Source organism: Chlorocebus sabaeus, chromosome 16 (genome assembly GCF_047675955.1).
Source record: "Chlorocebus sabaeus isolate Y175 chromosome 16, mChlSab1.0.hap1, whole genome shotgun sequence".
NCBI classification, from domain to species: Eukaryota; Metazoa; Chordata; class Mammalia; order Primates; family Cercopithecidae; genus Chlorocebus; species Chlorocebus sabaeus.
This window is the reverse complement of record NC_132919.1, coordinates 71395144-71413334: the sequence shown is the minus strand read 5'-3', so window position 1 is coordinate 71413334 and position 18191 is coordinate 71395144. Positions and strand designations below refer to the sequence as shown.

General features: G+C 43.5%; 1 protein-coding gene across 6 annotated transcripts; it reads left to right on the top strand.

Moving 5' to 3' along the window:
- Window positions 1-1905: 1905 nt before the first annotated feature.
- CDC6 (cell division cycle 6) lies at window positions 1906-16971 on the top strand. 6 transcript variants are annotated; one of them, XM_037993629.2, is made up of 13 exons: window positions 2126-2196; window positions 3472-3659; window positions 5096-5377; window positions 5507-5706; window positions 6883-7058; window positions 7377-7483; window positions 7802-7941; window positions 8767-8867; window positions 8987-9106; window positions 10113-10177; window positions 14895-15094; window positions 15531-15671; window positions 15969-16383. In XM_037993629.2, exons 2-13 carry the CDS (start codon window positions 3485-3487, stop codon window positions 16056-16058), a joined length of 1797 nt encoding a protein of 598 aa, XP_037849557.2. In that variant the 5' UTR covers window positions 2126-2196; window positions 3472-3484; the 3' UTR covers window positions 16059-16383. The 6 variants fall into 6 exon arrangements, with proteins under 6 accessions (XP_008010988.3, XP_037849557.2, XP_037849556.2 ...); XM_037993628.2 differs by having other exon boundaries at window positions 2144-2250; XM_037993626.2 differs by having other exon boundaries at window positions 2193-2337.
- The last annotated feature ends 1220 nt before the right edge of the window (window positions 16972-18191 follow it).

The window sequence follows — 18191 nt, the reverse complement described above, 5'->3', positions numbered from 1 at the left end:
TTTTGTAGTTTTAGTAGAGACGGGGTTTCACCGTGTTAGCCAGGATGGTCTCGATCTTCTGACCTCGTGATCCGCCCGTCTCGGCCTCCCAAAGTGCTGGGATTACAGGCTTGAGCCACCGCGCCCGGCCTCCTGGTGTTTTCATAGGCTCCAATATGCATGCTAAGTACTCATAGCTGCCTCTGCTTTCTCCTTGTAACCAAGGTAGGCTGTTTACCATAACCACCCCTTAAAGCTGACTGGGCACACGTTACCATTTCAGGTTATTAAGGGCAATTCTTAGATGCCCATGTTATAAAAATATGAACAGTGAAGGTTGCTTCCTGAGTTCTGTTGTCCTACTAAGACATCAGAAATACCATCTAGTCCTTTTTAAAGCTTCCATTGTGGCCAGGAGCGGTGGCTCACGCCTGTAATCCCAGCACTGTAGGAGGCTGAGGTGGGCGGATCACGAGGTCAGGAGTTTGAGATCAACCTGGCTACCATAGTGAAACCCCCTCTACTAAAAATACAAAAACTAGCCAGGCGTGGTGGCGCGTGCCTATAGTCCTGGCTACTCAGGGGGCTGAGGCAGGAGAATGGCTTGAACCCAGGAGGTGGAGCACTCCAGCATGAGTGACAGAATGAGATTCTGTTTCAGAAGAAGAAGAAGGAAAAAAGCTTCCATTGTGTGGTAACTTTCTCTATTCCTGACAGCCCATTCTCTTCACTTTTGGAGTTTTCAGCTGCTAAAAAGCCTTCACAAAATGTACTCCACCATCTCTTCCTGTTTAGAATCTGAATCTGCCTAATCATCCCCCTATGATAACGTGGTCAAGAGTTTGATGTTCTGTCAGAGTTCAGAGTTAAAATTCTAGCTTTTCCACTTACTAGTTGTGTGACCTTGGGCAAGTTTTCTCAACTCCCCTCTACTGTAGTTCCCTCATTTGTAAAATGAAATAACACCAGCTTCGTGGGGGTGCTTGTGAAGATTAATAAGCTGATGTAGGTAAAATACTGAGCACAGTCCCTGGCATACACTTAAGTACTCAATATTGGCTCTCTTCATGAACTAGGTACCAATTAACTGATGATCGTAATATTGTTGCTTTCCTCTTTCTAGGCTTTATGGCTCTATTTTATTTGTTACTGAGGGGCAAAAGATAAATGTTTACCATCACCTAGAATTGGGTTCTGGCCTCTAAAGGAGCCTAAGGCTTAGATGAGTTATTGGCTTTGGAAGCTGGCCTCCAAATTACTGCGCTAATTTATATTTTTCATTAAAAACTCAGCTTGCCTCTTCTATATAGCTGTCTTCCCTGGCCCTGAAACCCTAGTGTTTCGCCATAAAAGATTTTAAAATTAAGGGGTCATAATTCTCTCCCCACGATGTGTGGATTAATGGTAAGAAGGTGCACAGAACATAATATTCTTACGTTGAACGAAATAAAAGCAAAGATTTGGCTGTTTCTCATCTTTGAAGCACGAATCAAGAGATACTATGATGAAGCATAGTTTTTCTCTATAGGTGTGTAGAACTTTACCAAAAAAATCACTAGTTCAGCCATCAGTAGATCTGGATCCTAGGCTTTTCGCTGTCACCAAGATGCTGTGACCTCTAACCTTGTATACAGGTTTGCTTTGTACCTTGCGCGGTTGAGCATTCGAGAGTTAAGTAAAGTGCCTAGCATCATACCTGGTGCACAGAACCCAAAACGGTAGGTATCATGTAGCAGTTCTGAAAATCTAGCCCATCAGGATGATGCAAATGGGTGCGTTCGGCAGTGAGAAAGGGGAACCACATCTTGACACATCCAGTCGAAGGAAGAGCGCGGAAGTAGAGTCGCGCGGCAGCAAAGACTACGCCTCCCACCGTGCTTTGCGGCGGGGCCGGCCCGTCTTACCCAGAGTCGCCCTGCAGCGATCGCGCGTCTTTCCACCGAGGCCCCGGATGTAGAATCCCTCCCACCCGTTCAGTGGTCATGGCCTCACAGTGTCGCTAAGACTTGGGGCTCTCTCATTGGCTGTAACTCTTCTACTGGATTGGAAGCAAAAAAAGAGGCGGTGCACAAGGCGAACGGCGCCTGTGACTACAGCCAATCAGAAGCGAGGCCGGGCTTTGGCGGGAGGTGGGAACACTGTGGCCATTCGAATTTGGCGCGAGCGCGGCTGTATTTTGCTGCTGCTGGTGTGCAGTTTGTTCAGGGGCTAGTGGTGGTGAGTCCCTGAGCCTGCGTGTGAGAGACGTGAGAAGGATCCTGCACTGAGGAGGTGGGAAGGAGAGGATTGCTCGAGGAGGGCTGGGGTTTGTGAGGCAGCGGAGTTGCGTGAAGGCTGCGGGTTCCGGCGAGGCCCGAGGTAAAGTGAAGGTAAAAGAGCTGAGCTCGCTGGCGGTCTGAGGTCAGGATCAGGGAAAGGGCAGGTGCCCTCAGGGTAGTTATAGCAGTTGTGCGTGGTGTGAAGGAGCTGAAAGTTGTAGGAAGGAAATATTCTGGGGTGCGTTGAGAGCTGCCTAGAATGAGGACTGAGTGCAGAGGCGGAGAGAACTGAGGGAAGACTGAACTGTAGTGTGAGGACTTGGGAGAGAAGAGACTAAATGTGGCGGATGCTGGGCTGAACTGGTGATAAAGACACCCCGCGTTCCTGGAGAGAGGGAATTAGAAGTTCTATATAAATCAATTCATGTAACTGGTTTTTTTTTTTTTTTTTTTTTTTGGAGACGGAGTCTTGCTCTGTCGCCCAGGCTGGAGTGCAGTGGCGCGATCTCGGCTCACTGCAAGCTCTGCCTCCCGGGTTCACGCCATTCTCCTGCCTCAGCCTCCCGAACAGCTGGGACTACAGGCGCCCGCCACTACGCCCGGCTAATTTTTTGCATTTTTAGTAGAGAAGGGATTTCACTGTGTTAGCCAGGATGGTCTCGATCTCCTGACCTCGTGAGCCACTGCGGCCAGCCGTAATTTTTGTATTTTTACTAGAGACGGGGTTTCACCATGTTGGCCAGGCTGGTCTCGAACTCCTGACCTCAGGTGATCCGCCCGCCTCGGCCTCCCAAAGTGCTGGGATTACAGGCGTGAGCCACCACGTCCGGCCTATTTCAGGTAACTTCTTATTGCATCGCTCAATTGGTTAAGAACTTGGGCTCTGGCGCCAGAATGCCTGGGGTTACATACCTGTTTTTCTGTGACTTTGGGCCACTGTTTATCTCAGTTTTCTCATGTGTAAAATAAAGGCTAATAGTAGTACCTACCTCTTTAAGGTAGTTGTTAAACGAATTGGTACCTAAAGTGTTTATAACAGCGGCTTCCACGTAGTAGGTAGACAACAAATGTCAGCTGTTCTTGCATAGATTTGGATGTGAAGCAAAACTGAATGCTAAAATATTGTGATAACATAATTTACTTAAGAAATAAGTGTTTATCATCAGTATAAGTTTATTTATTCTCTTCACTTTCACATATTGACTAGTTGTCCTGTTATTTTTTTTTAATCTAGCTGTGCTGCCATCATGCCTCAAACCCGATCCCAGGCACAGGCTACAATCAGTTTTCCAAAAAAGAAGCTGTCTCGGGCATTGAACAAAACTAAAAACTCAAGTGATGCCAAACTAGAACCGACAAATGTTCAAGCTGTAACCTGTTCTCGTGTAAAAGCCCTGCCTCTCAGCCCCAGGAAACGTCTGGGTAAACCATCCATTATATCACTTTTTCACTAGCAGCTCGTGACCTTTCTTTTCTCAGTAAGATGTGTGTCCTTTGAAGAAGCTTTCTAAGTTCAGTTAAGACTTTTTTTTTTTTTTTTTGAGACAGTCTTGCTCCATCTCCCATCCTGGAGTGCAATGGTGCGATCTCAGCTCCCTGAAACCTCTGCCTCCCAGGTTCAAGCGATTCTCCTGCCTCAGCCTCCCAAGTAGCTGGGATTACAGGCGCCCACCACCATGCCTGGCTAATTTTTTTTTTTTTAGTAGAGACAGGGTTTCGCCATGTTGGCCAATCTGGTCTCTGACCTCCTGATCTCAGGTGATCCACCTGCCTCGGCCTCCCAAAGTGCTGGGATTACAGGTGTGAGCTACCGCTCCTGACCCTAAGACTACTCTTCATTTTAGTTATTTTCAGAATGGTTGCTAAGTGCTTACCAAACTCCAGAGTTAAGCCACTTACTGAGGTCACTTTCTGAACTACTTAACAGGTCTGATCTTCAATTCCTTAATGCTGAACTTAGTTCTGTCAGTGTTTTAAGTTACCTTGTAGTTACATGGTATTATGAAATTTAACCTCAATATTTGTGAAATTAAAAGAAACAAAAAGGTGACATGCTGGATATTTTCCATCCTTTAGAACAGTGGTTGGTAATTCTTTCTTGTTTTGGAACATTTTTTTTAAATAGGGGGGTGATTTGGTTGTTTCTGGAGACATGTTTGGTTGTTACAGCTGGGTGTTGCTACTGGCATAGTGGGTAGAGGCCAGGGATGCTGCTAAACATTACAATGCACAGGACAGCTCCTTGACAATGAAGAATCATTTGGTTCAAGATGTCAGTGGTGCCAACATTGAGAAAACCTGTTTCAAAACAGCCTTACAATTTCATCCTGGTAAAACCCGTTTGGTTTCTACTAAATGCAGTAGTCCTCACTTATCTATGGGGGATACATTCCAAGACCCCCAGTGGATGCCTGCAATTGAGGATAGTATCAAACCCTACATATACTGTGTTTTTGATCTGATAACCAAGTCAGCTACTAAGCGACTAGTGGGTGGATAGCATATACAGTGTGGATATGCTGGCTGAAGGGATGATTCATGTCTCTGGTAGGATGGTGTGGGATTTCATCATGGTACTAAACTGCATGCAATTTAAAACTTGTCAATTGTTTATTTCTGGAATTTTCCATTTAGTATTTTCAGACTGAGGGTTTAAGTAGAACGGTGGATAAGGGCACTACTGTAGTAAGATCAGTGGTGCCATCTGGTGGCCAATATTGGCTGCTAAGTGAGAAGGCATTTTATGTTGGTGGTTCTAAGGTAGAAATTCACCTCTTTCTGGGAGAGGCAGAGGTCTTGCACATCCTTTTACTATCCAATGCTATGAGTGACTACATTTTGATTTTATTATGTTTCAGGTGATGACAACCTATGCAACACTCCCCATTTACCTCCTTGTTCTCCACCAAAGCAAGGCAAGAAAGAGAATGGTCCCCCTCACTCACGTACACTTAAAGGACGAAGATTGGTATTTGACAATCAGCTGACAATTAAGTCTCCTAGCAAAAGAGAACAAGCCAAAGTTGACCAAAACAAAATACTTTCTTCAGTTAGAAAAAGTCAAGAGATCACAACAAATTCTGAGCAGAGATGCATACTGGAGAAAGAATCTGCATGTGTGAGATTATTCAAGCAAGAAGGTTTGTTCTTCCATGGCAACTGTTAGTGCAGCCATTGTAACCAAGGCTGATGACTCCAAATGAAATCACCCAGTGGGTCTTCTCAGTCACCTTCTGTTGTGTCTAATTGACCTTTTATGTCTGGCACAGGCACTTGCTACCAGCAAGCAAAGCTGGTCCTGAACACAGCTGTCCCAGATCGGCTGCCTGCCAGGGAAAGGGAGATGGATGTCATCAGGAATTTCCTGAGGGAACACATCTGTGGGAAAAAAGCTGGAAGCCTTTACCTTTCTGGTGCTCCTGGAACTGGAAAAACTGCCTGCTTAAGCCGGATTCTACAAGACCTCAAGGTACATTGAGAGTCTGAATTATGATGCTCTTGGTAAATGATACTTGGGTGTTTTGTTTTGTTTTTGAAACAGGGTCTCACTCTGTTGTCCAAGCTGGAGTGCAGTGGTGTGATCTCGGCTCACTGCAGCCATGACCTCTTGGGCTCAGGTGATCCTCCCACCTCGACCTCCTGGATAACTGGGACTACTGGCACTCATCACTACGCCCAGCTAATTTTTTGTAGAGACAGGGTTTCACCATGTTGCCCAGACTTGTCCTGAACTCCTGAGCTCAAGCAATCGGCCTGCTTCCACCTCCAAAGTGTTGGGATTACAGGTGTGAGCCACTGTGCCTGGCCAGCACTTAGTTTTTAAGAGTTAAGAAAGAGGGCTAGGCACAGTGGCTCACACCTGTAATCCCAGCACTTTGAGAGGCCGAGGTGAGCGGATCACCTGAGGTCAGGAGTTCGAGACCACCTTGGTCAACATTTTTTTCTATTATTTTTCAATAATAGAAAAAAAAAATTAGCTGGGTATGGTGGCAGGTGCCTATAATCCCAGCTACTTGGGAGGCTGAGGCAGGAGGATCACTTGAACTTGGGAAGCAGAGGTTGCAGTGAACTGAGATTGCACCACTGTACTCCAGCCTGGGTGACACAGCAACACTCCATTTCAAAAGAAAAAGGAAAAAAAAGAGTTAAGAAAGAGTAGACCTGGTGTGGTGGCTCACGCCTGTAATTCCAACACTTTGGGAGGCTGATGCGGGTGGATCACCTGAGGTCAGGAGTTCAAGACCAGCCTGGCCAACGGGGCAAAACCCCATCTCTACTAAAAATACAAAAATTAGCTGGGTGTGGTGGTGTATCCCTGTAATCCCAGCTACTTGGGAGACTGAGGCAGGAGAATCACTTGAACCTGGGAGGCAGAGGTTGCAGTAAGTTGAGATTGTGCCATTGCATTTCAGCCTGGGCAACAGAGTGAGACTCTGTCTCCAAAAGAAAAGAAAAGAAAGAGTAGAAGTTTAGAAGATTGAAGGTTTCTTCAAAACAAGATATTTGTAATTTCATTGTTTAAATCTTTCCAAATGAAAGTAGAGCTTCCTTACGTGCTGTTAGCTCTTCAAAGACATTTTAGGCTCTATCAGATCTTTATTTTCTGAGGCCAAAATAACTACCATGTTTGCATTTTTTTTTCCAGAAGGAACTGAAAGGCTTTAAAACTATCATGCTGAATTGCATGTCCTTGAGGAGTGCCCAGGCTGTATTCCCAGCTATTGCTCAGGAGATTTGTCAGGAAGAGGTATCCAAGCCAGCTGGGAAGGACATGATGAGGAAATTAGAAAAACATATGACTGCAGAGAAGGGCCCCATGATGTAAGTATTGTTCTGCTTCATGTTGCTCTGTGAAAATCTGCAAGGTCTGTTGCCCATAAAAAGTACATTTTGTATATTTGCTCTCTGAAGGATAGTTACACAAACTTAAAGGGAAAGAAGAGAAGGAAGATACACCTAATTTTAAATTGGATTACTTGTAGATGATGTGGAGTATCCTTGTAACAGTAACTAGAGATAGGATAGATTATGATCTTTAAACTGGTCTGAGCTTTAGGAAAGTGACCTGAAGTCAGCCTATACCAAACATTAGAGGGTTAGGAAGGTGAATATGGATTCTAACTGTTTCTCTTTTTATAGTGTGTTGGTATTGGATGAGATGGATCAACTGGACAGCAAAGGCCAGGATGTATTGTACACACTATTTGAATGGCCATGGCTGAGCAATTCTCGCTTGGTGCTGATTGGTTAGTGCTCAATTGTTAATGTTACATGGTGGTTTTAAAGTGTTTTTTAAAAAATATATATTCAGCTTATTTATCAACTATTTTATCTTAAACCAGCTTTCTGCCTTGTCAAAATAGAAAGTTAAATGACTAGGTACATCTTACCTAATAGATATATCTTATCAATTGGGATGGGGTAGGAGAAAACTGGGAAGCAACATGCTTCCATGTTAGAAGATGCTAGATTCTATAACTGGAAATTTATTTAGCTTTCAGAGGATTTAGTTTTCCCTTTAGGATAATGTGACCAATGATCAATGTTGTTGATCTCCTCCTTAGGTATTGCTAATACCCTGGATCTCACAGATAGAATTCTGCCTAGGCTTCAAGCTAGAGAAAAATGTAAGCCACAGCTGTTGAACTTCCCACCATATACCAGAAATCAGATAGTCGCTATTTTGCAAGATCGACTTACTCAGGTCAGTGCCAACTATTTTGCCAAATTATGTGTTTCTTGGATCACCTGTGCTAGGAAAATTTAACGATAGTTTTAAAATATTTTTGCCTTGATTGCTTTATTAATGGAGCAAGAAGTTCCTATGGACCATAGTGAGAACATTTTTATGTGAATTTCTGCTTCATTCATTTACTGGGTGTCTCAGTGTTGAAATAAAATCAGGAGTTAGAGGAATTTTGAGATGGAGTTTTGCTCTTGTCGCCCAGGCTGGAATGCAATGGCATGATCTCGGCTCTCTACAACCTCTGCCTCCCGGGTTCAAGCAATTCTTCTGCCTCAGCCTCCCGAGTAACTGGGATTACAGCACCTGCCAACACGCCCAGCTCATTGTTATATTTTTAGTAGAGCTCGGGTTTCACCATGTTGGCCAGGCTGGTCTCGAACTCCTAACCTCAGGTGATATGCCTGTCTCGGCCTCCAAAGTGCTGGGATTACAGGTGTGAGCCACTGTACCCGGCCTCAAGTGCTTTCTTTAATGACTTTTTAAAAATAGGGCCTATGAAAAATCTTTTTCTGTTGAAAGTAACTAAATATTTTATTTTTGCTAATTTCAGTTCTGATTGCTTTTTTTCCATTTATGAACTTCTGCCACATCCGTACAAAATGCTTAAATGTGTGAAAACTCTCAAATATCTCCATTATTTATGAGAAGAAAAGGCATCTTTTTGACCCTAAAGAGTTGCCAATCAAGTTTAGGGTTAAATGTGAAAATATTTATGCTTGGGACATAAATTACCGAGGGAGAATCTTATAGTTCAAACTCTCATATTCTATGTCTTGTCTTAAGGTATCTAGAGATCAGGTTCTGGACAATGCTGCAATTCAATTCTGTGCCCGCAAAGTCTCTGCTGTTTCAGGAGATGTTCGCAAAGCACTAGATGTTTGCAGGTGAGTTATGGCACTGTTGCCTCCTTTTATTAAAAAAAAAAGAAATGCTGTTAATTGTCTCATGTAACTCAAGTGAATGTGGCTTAAGAGGCTCTGTTCTGCTACTTTTTTACGCTCAGAAAGGAGGACTTGTTTCTCAGTGGGGAGCTCTGGATTTCCACCGTGTTAATGTCTGAAACATTATCAGTCCATTACCTACAGAGGGAGAAACAAATGAGATGTTGCTGGCACTCCCTGTGGTGATTATAGATTGGTTAATTACATTTGTATTAAAAAAGACTCCAGTTTACTTTTCCATTAGCTGGTCTCAAGCAGGTTTATTTATGGACCTGAACCATCTTTGCCTTTAGACTTTTTCCCTTCCTTTCCTTTTGTGAGCACCCCTTCTTCCCTCCAGTTGGTGGTCCCCCATAGTTGTACTCCAGACCTCTTTCTCCCTTCCCATCCCCCTGCCCCTCCTGCTGGGGAAAGCCTCTGTGCTGACTGATGAAATTTCTTCCTTCCCAGTAGGGACGCTGGGTCCATTAAAATGATACTTGCTGTGCTGGCCTGCTGGTCCAACCTCCCCCTATTGCCATGCAGAAGACCCAGGTCTGGCTTATGGCTTCCTGTGGGCAAAGTACTTTGGAGAGAGCAGTGGGAGAGTAAGCTCTTCCTATTGCTAGATTGCATGATCCTGAATTTGAAAGTTTCCCCTAATCAGCACACTACTTGGGTAAAGACTGCAACTATGAGCAATAGTCATGTAGGCTAGGGTGGTTTAGCCTACACATATCCTATGTATTTATAACTGAAGATATCTCTTTTAGGTTTGGTGTGTATGGGTGGTGCTGGCTCCCTTTAGTTAGTCACCCACACTACATATCCTCTCTCCTACCCATGACATTTTCTCCTCATCCAAAATGTTATCATTGGCTTAATGTATGATGACCTACTTGGCATCTATTAGGAGGAAACCATTGAAGTTTCTCAAATCTGACGTCCATGAATTATTTCAAAGCAATTCAGTCCCCTTATCTGAGAAATAACCCAGTTTTGTTTGGGGGCTTTAAAATTACAAAACATCATAATTTTAAAGTTAGACATAGGATATGTATAGGCTAAACCATGTTAGCCTACATGACCATTGTTCATAGTTGCAGTCTTTAAGCAATGGTCATTAATGTGCCTGCTTTTGAGGCTGGTGGTTTGGTATGGTGTTTGGTTTGGCTCAGACTAAATTAATTTTAGAAATTTTTTTTATAGGAGAGCTATTGAAATTGTAGAGTCAGATGTCAAAAGCCAGACTGTTCTCAAACCACTGTCTGAATGTAAGTAGTTTATCTTCTTCTTGTCTTCCTTTGTAACTGGAAGCTTAGCTTTTCTGAGGAAAGAGGTAGAAAGATGAAATGAACATAGTTAAATCCAAAATCACCCATTTTTATGTGTGTCTGTGTTTTTAGTCTGTTTCATCTACTTTATTTCAATCTTGCCTGCCAGTACTATAGTTCATGCGTTATTGGAAATGAGTTCCCAGGGTATTGCGTAAATGGCTGGGACAGAGTAAGTTTTCTTTCCAAGCTCTAGAAATGAAACTTGTAGACAATGAGGTTGGATCAGCTCTCTGGGTGCTTATGTTGCGTGCACTTTAGGTCTCAATATAGGTGAAAGCAAAGCCTGATAAATAAGGGAGAATTGGGTAAAAGAATTGTGAGGCCAGAGGCCCGGCGCGGTGGCTCAAGCCTATAATCCCAGCACTTTGGGAGGCCGAGATGGGCGGATCACGAGGTCAGGAGATCGAGACCATCCTGGCTAACACGGTGAAACCCCGTCTTTACTAAAAAAATACAAAAAACTAGCCCGGCGAGGTGGCGGGCGCCTATAGTCCCAGCTACCCGAGAGGCTGGGGCAGGAGAATGGCGTAAACCCGGGAGGTAGAGCTTGCGGTGAGCTGAGATCCGGCCACTGCACTCCAGCCTGGGCGACAGAGCGAGACTCCGTCTCAAAAAAAAAAACCAAGAATTGGGAGGCTAGGTGTGGTGGTTCACACCTGTAATCCCAGCACTCTGGGAGGCCAAGGCCGGAGGATCGCTTGAGCCCAGGATTGTGAGACCAGCCTGGGCAATATAGTGAGACCTTGTTTCTACAACAAAATTTTAAAAATTTTGCAGCCATTAGAAATATGAGTTCATATCCTTTTTAGGGACATGGATGAAGCTGGAAACCATCATTCTCAGCAGAGTAACACAGGAACAGAAAACCAAATACCACATGTTCTCACTCATAAGTGGGAGTTGAACAATGAGAACACATGGATGCAGGGAGGGGAACATCACATGCCGGAGCCTGTCAGGGGTGAGGGCCAAAGGGAGGGAGAGCATGCGGGACTTAAAACCTAGATGATGGGTTGATGAGTGCAGCAGGCCATCATGGCACATGTATACCTATGTAACAAACCTGCACATTCTGCACATGTATCCCAGAACTTAAAGTTAAAGGAAAAAAAATTAGACAAGCATGGCGTGTGCCTATAGTCCTAGCTACTTGGGAGGGTGAGGCAGGAGAATCACTTGACCCGGAAAGGCAGAGGTTGCAGTGAGCTGAGATCGTGCCACTGCACTGCCAGCCTGGGTAACAAAGTGAGACTCTGTCTCAAAAGAATAAGAAGAAGAAAAATTATAAGTTCAACTTGGGATAGATATCTCAAGCTTTTAAAGAAGTCTAGAGGGTAGAGGTAAAAATATCATACTGCTACAGTAAGCTACACGCTATCACAAATGACAAAACTAATTTTCCATTCCCTCAGCCCTGTTGTTTCGGTTGTGGCAAATGTAAAATGGCCATGAACTACATATCTTACAGTATTTGATATCCAGTGTTAGTCTTTATAAACAGAATAGTAAGATTTGATTGTTTCTTTTTCACTCCTACACTGGCTGGGAGTTAGTAAAATTGTTTCTGGTGTTATAGTTCTGCATGAAATTCTTTCTTTTTTTCATCAATTTGCTGAAATAAAATAATTAAAAATATTTCAGAAGTGGCCAAAAATAGTGCTTAGGCTAATAGTAGGCAATATATACCAATGTATAGACTTAGATACTGGTTTCTTCTTCCATTTCAACTTTTCAGATTATTCCCTTTTCCTCCTTTTTCCCCACCAGTAACATTTAGGCTTGTCACTGGCCCCTGTGAGCACCACTAGCACAAACATAATTAAAAGAGGTAAAGAGGTTGTAAGTTCTATCTTTTGACTTCGGGTTTGTGTGGGATTGGCTTTTTTCTTTTTCTTTTTTCTTTTTTTTTTTTTTTTCTTTTTTCTTTTTTCTTTATTTTTGAGACAAGATCTTGCTCTGTCTCCCAGGCTGGAGTCCAGTGTGCAATTATGGCTGGTGCGATCATGGCTCACTGCAGCTGCAACCTCCCAGGCCCAAGCAGTCCTCTCACCTCAGCCTCCCCAGCTCCAGCTACTGCTAATTTTAAAATTTTTGTAGAGTCAATGGGTGGAGGAGTCTCCTTATGTTGCCCAGGCTGGTCTCAAACTCCTGGGATGAAGTGATTCTCCTGCCTCAGCCTACCACAGCTTTGGAATTACAGGCATGAGCCACCATACCAGGTTGAGATTGGCTTTTAATGGCTCCAGAAAACTACAGGGAGAATGACTTCAACTAAATATAAGAAGAAAATTTCTAATAACTAGAACTAACTGGGCTTCCTTGAAACAAAGTGGATTCTCCAGCATTGAAGATATTCAGACAAAAGCTGGATAGATGCCACTTGTTCAGATTGTTTTAGAGAGGACTCGGCCATTGGGTAGGGAGTAAGAATAGATTTCTAAATTCCTTTCAGTTTTAAGATTCTCTTACTTGATCTGTGATCTCCGGTTTCTCCATTAGTCCTCTGCAGCATCCCTTTGTGGTAATATAATATTATAGAAGTAAATTGTTGTGGGACAACTGCAAGTGATTTCAGGAAGTAACTTCAGGCAAAGGTTGTTACAGAGCATGTTTCTCTGTCTTGGAATTCATGCATCTCCAAACGATGAGGCCATAGCCTTTTTTTTTTTTTTTTTTGAGACAGGGTCTTGCTCTGTCACCCAGGCTGGACTGCAGTGGCGTGATCTTGGCTCACTGCAACCTCCTCCTCCCAGGCTCAAGCCATCCTGCCACCCCAGCCTCCTGAGTAGCTGGGACCGCAGGCACACACCACCACACCCCGCTGTTTTTTTGTATTTTTAGTAGAGATGGGGTTTCACCTTGTTGCCCAGGCTGGTCATGAATTCCTGAGCTCAAGCCATTAGTTATTTTTCCTGATCCTCTCCCTCCACCCTCCTATAGGCCCCAGTGTGTGTTGTCCCCTCTGTGTGTCTACGTGTTCTCATCATTTAGCTCCCAGTTAGAAGTGAGAACATGTGGTATGTGGTTTTCTGTTCCTGCAGTAGTTTGCTAAGGATATAGTCTTATGCAGCTTATTGGCAATTTCCCAATCCCTGGCTTTTATTAAGATGATGATATCTGACCAGGCATGGTGGCTCACGCCCATAATCTTAGCGCTTTGGGAGGCGGAGGAGGGCAGATTGCTTGAGCTAAGGAGTTCAAGACCAGCCAGGGCAACATGATGAAACCCCATCTCTACAAAAAATACCAAACAAAAAAGATGGTGCTATCTGCTAGCATATCTAGTGACATTTTCTCTAGTGTTGCTCTACTGCTGATCAGCTTGGGCAAGTGAACCAAACCTCAAAGGTCATTTGGGGAAGTCCTCTGAAGGACTGATATGGCAGTGACTTCACTCGCCACATTTAGCGGCTCATTTGATCCAAAATATTAGGTAATTTTCCAACTTTTTTTTTTCCTTTTTTTTTGAGACGGAGTCTGGCTCTGTTGCCCAGGCTGGAGTGCAGTGGCCGGATCTCAGCTCACTGCAAGCGCTGCCTGCTGGGTTTACACCATTCTCCTGCCTCAGCCTCCCGAGTAGCTGGGACTACAGGCGCCCGCCATCACACCCAGCTAGTTTTTTGTATTTTTTTTTTAGTAGAGACGGGGTTTCACCGTGTTAGCCAGGATGGTCTTGATCTCCTGACCTCGTGATCCGCCCGTCTCAGCCTCCCAAAGTGCTGGGATTATAGGCTTGAGCCACCGCGCCCGGCCTTTTTGTTTTTTTTCTCAAGACAGAGTTTCACTTTTGCGCCCAGGCTGGAGTGCAGTGGCACGATTTCGGCTCACTGCAACCTCTGCCTCCTGGGTTTAAGTGATTCTTCTGCCTCAGCCTCCCAAGTAGCTGGGATTACAGGCACCCGCCACCACACCCAGCTAATTTTTTGTATTTTTAGTAGAGACGGGGTTTCACTGTGTTGGGCAGGCTGGTCTCAAACTCCTGACCTCAGGTGATCTGCCCACCTTGGTCTCCCAAAGTGCTGGGATTACAGGCATGAGCCACTGCACCCAGCCTTTTTTTTTTTTTTTTCCTTTCTTAATTACCAAGCACAGTCACCATATTTGCTTCAAGGTTCTTTTATTCTCTACCTCTGAGATACTAGGAACTAGCCTGGCGTGGTGGCATGCACCTGTAATCCTAGCTACACAGGAGGCTGAGGCAGGAGGATCACTTGAGCCCAGGAAGCCAAAGCTGCAGTGAGCCATGCTAGTGCCACTGCACTCCAGCCTGAGCGACAGAGATCCTGTCCCCGCCCCCACCTCCCCCCACCCCCGCCAAAAAAAAAAAGAAAAAACAATAGTTCTCTGGTCCTTTCATGAGGTGGGTTTTGTCCCTCTGACATTAAATTACATTCCATAAGACAAAATAGCTCACTATTTGGCCCAGAGAAAGGGTAACCCTACTTTTCAAGTCATCCCACATTATTTTGACATCTTTAAGAGAATAGCATTATCTCTCATCCTTTGGCCTCTGGTTAGAGAGAACCTCTGCTTTGCCACCATGTGACCGTACTTGAATTTCCTTTAGCTCAAACTTAGTATCATCCGTGTCATCATGCATACACACACACAATATTTTAGAAAACGAATTAAGCTTGACTTATTTACTTTATAGGTAAATCACCTTCTGAGCTTCTGATTCCCAAGAGGGTTGGTCTTATTCACATATCCCAAGTCATGTCAGAAGTTGATGGTAATAGGATGACCTTAAGCCAAGGAGCACAAGATTCCTTCCCTCTTCAGCAGAAGATCTTGGTCTGCTCTTTGATGCTTTTGATCAGGCAGTTGAAAATCAAAGAGGTCACTCTGGGGAAGGTAAGTTGGGATGGAGCAGACAGAGCGGAGGTAGAGATCAGAATCTGCTTTGCAAAGCAGGTATTTTCCAAAAGGCCTATGATACTTCAGCTGATATGAATTTAAAATGGATTTTAACAGTAAGAATTAATACTGGTACTCTATAAAAGGCACCTATTTCCCTTGGGTTGTGGTTGAGAGTTTACCATTAATCTTTTCCCCATACTCCCCTTCATTTCTGCATCTCTCTATGAAATACATAAAGCCCCTTTCCTACATTACTGTATAGGTTTTTGGGAATATCTACAGAAGCCTGTTCAAGGATTTTATTGAAAAGAGGAAGAAATAGGGTATTCAGATAAGTTTTTGCAAACCCAGACTCAGGTTTTTTAAATGATTAAAGGCTATAAGCAATGTGACTTTTAAGCAGCATTTGTTCTCCCTTGTTTCCTACCAGTTATATGAAGCCTACAGTAAAGTCTGTCGCAAACAGCAGGTGGCAGCTGTGGACCAGTCAGAGTGTTTGTCACTTTCAGGGCTCTTGGAAGCCAGGGGCATTTTAGGATTAAAGAGAAACAAGGAAACCCGTTTGACAAAGGTACAACTGCTTTTTTGTGATAGTGTTTTTAATTGTTCTATTTTGTAGAGTGATGCTAAAGTAAAGGTTTATTGTTAATGAGATGACCACAATTAGTTAAACAAGTCGATTTTTGTTAGGTAAGGTTTAAGGTGTATAAAGATGGGAGTGTGATATGAATATTTTTTCAGGCCATTGGAAAAGTAGTAGAGACTTTTGTCTTTTGTGAGAAAAGTTTAATATGGTATACGTTTGTGTACTGACAACTTTGCTTTTGTGAGTTCTCCAGTGTGAAAAATCCTTTTCTTTTCTTTACAGGTGTTCTTCAAGATTGAAGAGAAGGAAATAGAGCATGCTCTGAAAGATAAAACTTTAATTGGAAATATCTTAGCTACTGGATTGCCTTAAATTCTTCTCTTACACCCCATCTGAAAGTATTCAGCTGGCATTTAGAGAGCTACAGTCTTCATTTTAGTGCTTTACACATTCGGGCCTGAAAACAAATATGACCTTTTTTACTTGAAGCCAATGAATTTTAATCTATAGATTCTTTAATATTAGCACAGAATAATATCTTTGGGTCTTACTATTTTTATCCATAAAAGTGACCAGGTAGACCCTTTTTAATTACATTCACTACTTCTACCACTTGTGTATCTCTAGTCAATGTGCTTGCAAGTGTACAGATCTGTGTAGTGGAATGTGTATATATTTACCTCTTTGTTTGCTCAAACATGAGTGGGTATTTTTTTGTTTGTTTTTTGTTTTTTGTTTTTGAGGCCACATCTCACCCTGTTGCCCAGGCTAGAGTGCATTGGCATGTTCTCTGCTCACTGCAGCATCCGCTTCCCAGGTTGAAGCGATTCTCTTGCCTCAGCCTCCCGAATAGCTGAGATTACAGGTGCCCACCACTGTGCCCAGCTAATTTTTGTATTTTTAGTAGAGACAGGGTTTTACCATGTTGGCCAGGCTGGTCTTGAACTCCTGACCCTCAAGTGATCCACCCACCTTGGCCTTCCAAAGTGCTGGGATTATAGGCGTGAGCCACCACGCCCAGCCATGAGTGTATTTTGTTAAGAACTTTGAGGTTAGGGTAAGAAGAATGAAAATGATCCAGAAAAATGCAAGAAAGTCCACATGGAGATTTGTAGGACACTGGTTAAAGAATTTCTTTTTGGAGTATACTATGTTCATGGTGCAGATACTATGACATTATGGCATTTTAAAGACTCGTTGAGTTTCTTGGGCACTCCCAAGGGCGTTGGGGTCATAAGGAGACTGTAACTCTACAGATTATGAATATATTTATTTTCAAGTTGCATTCTTTGTCTTTTTAAGCAATCAGATTTCAAGAGAGCTCAAGCTTTCAGAAGTCAATGTGAAAATTCCTTCCTAGATTGTCCCACAGTCTTCGCTGCCCTTGGATGAAGCCACTTATTTCAAGATGCTTACTTTGGGGTTGGGTTTTCATCTAAACACATTTTTCCAGTCTTATTAGATAAATTAGTCCATATGGTTGGTTAATCAAGAGTCTTCTGGGTTTGGTTTGGTGGCATTGAATGGCAATTTGTGACTGAGACACCAGAGGGCACCATTATAACATTGACTGCTTTGAAAGGGGATGCTTGAGGCTGAGGTAGTTTTCAGGGAAAGGGGGAAGTTCTAGTTTGATTTGTTTGGGAGATTGCTGTACTTTTATAACTCAAGCAAATGTTTGAAATGTAAACCATGTGTGATATGAATGATCTGAGAGCCAGTGACCAAGTCTGCTTTTCCCAGAGCTCTCCTGCTGCCGCCTCTACCTTTCTGACATGGCCTTCCATTTGGGAACTTGATATGTGTACAAATGATATGTTGGCCACTGTTTCATTCATCCTGACCACTGTATCCTTGTAATGTGATCTGAACTACAACAGGTGGTATGGGATAGAGGCAGGGAAAGCAGAGAGAGCCCTCTGAAATGAACACTACCCACTGGTGTGTGTAGCACAAGATAGTCTGTAGGCATGAGCCTGAATGTTGTTCTCACACTCCTTTACTAGAGCATTCATTCCCTCTGAAGGCAGTTTGAACATGGAAACAGTTCTATACCTAAAAGGTTGGAAAGTGTCTGGGAGTATAAGGGTTAACAGGCATAATTGCAAAGATTGTCCAAAGACTGATGGAGAGCAGAGACTGAATGGGATTGAGAACAGATGCGAAGCTTGATTTAAATTACATTTTATTGGATGCTGCAGCCTTAAGAGACGTGACTGCTTTACAGTTTGTTTCCACACTGTGGGCAGCTGCTGTCTGTTCTGTGTCCACAATAGGATCCTGCCCAATAAGGAGCAGCCTCCCCACCTCGTTGTGTTTGAGGCTTGGCGCCTTCGTCTTAACTGTAGGGCTTGAGTCAGGAACATGGCTTGACTCGCAGTGGGGCTGCTATGTATCCTCCCTGGCTTCCAGCCAAAATCACATTGGTAGATTCGAAGGGGCCAAATTTGTTTCCCCTCTATCTCCTTTCTCTCTCTTTCCCCTGGTTTTGGAAATAGGGTTTTC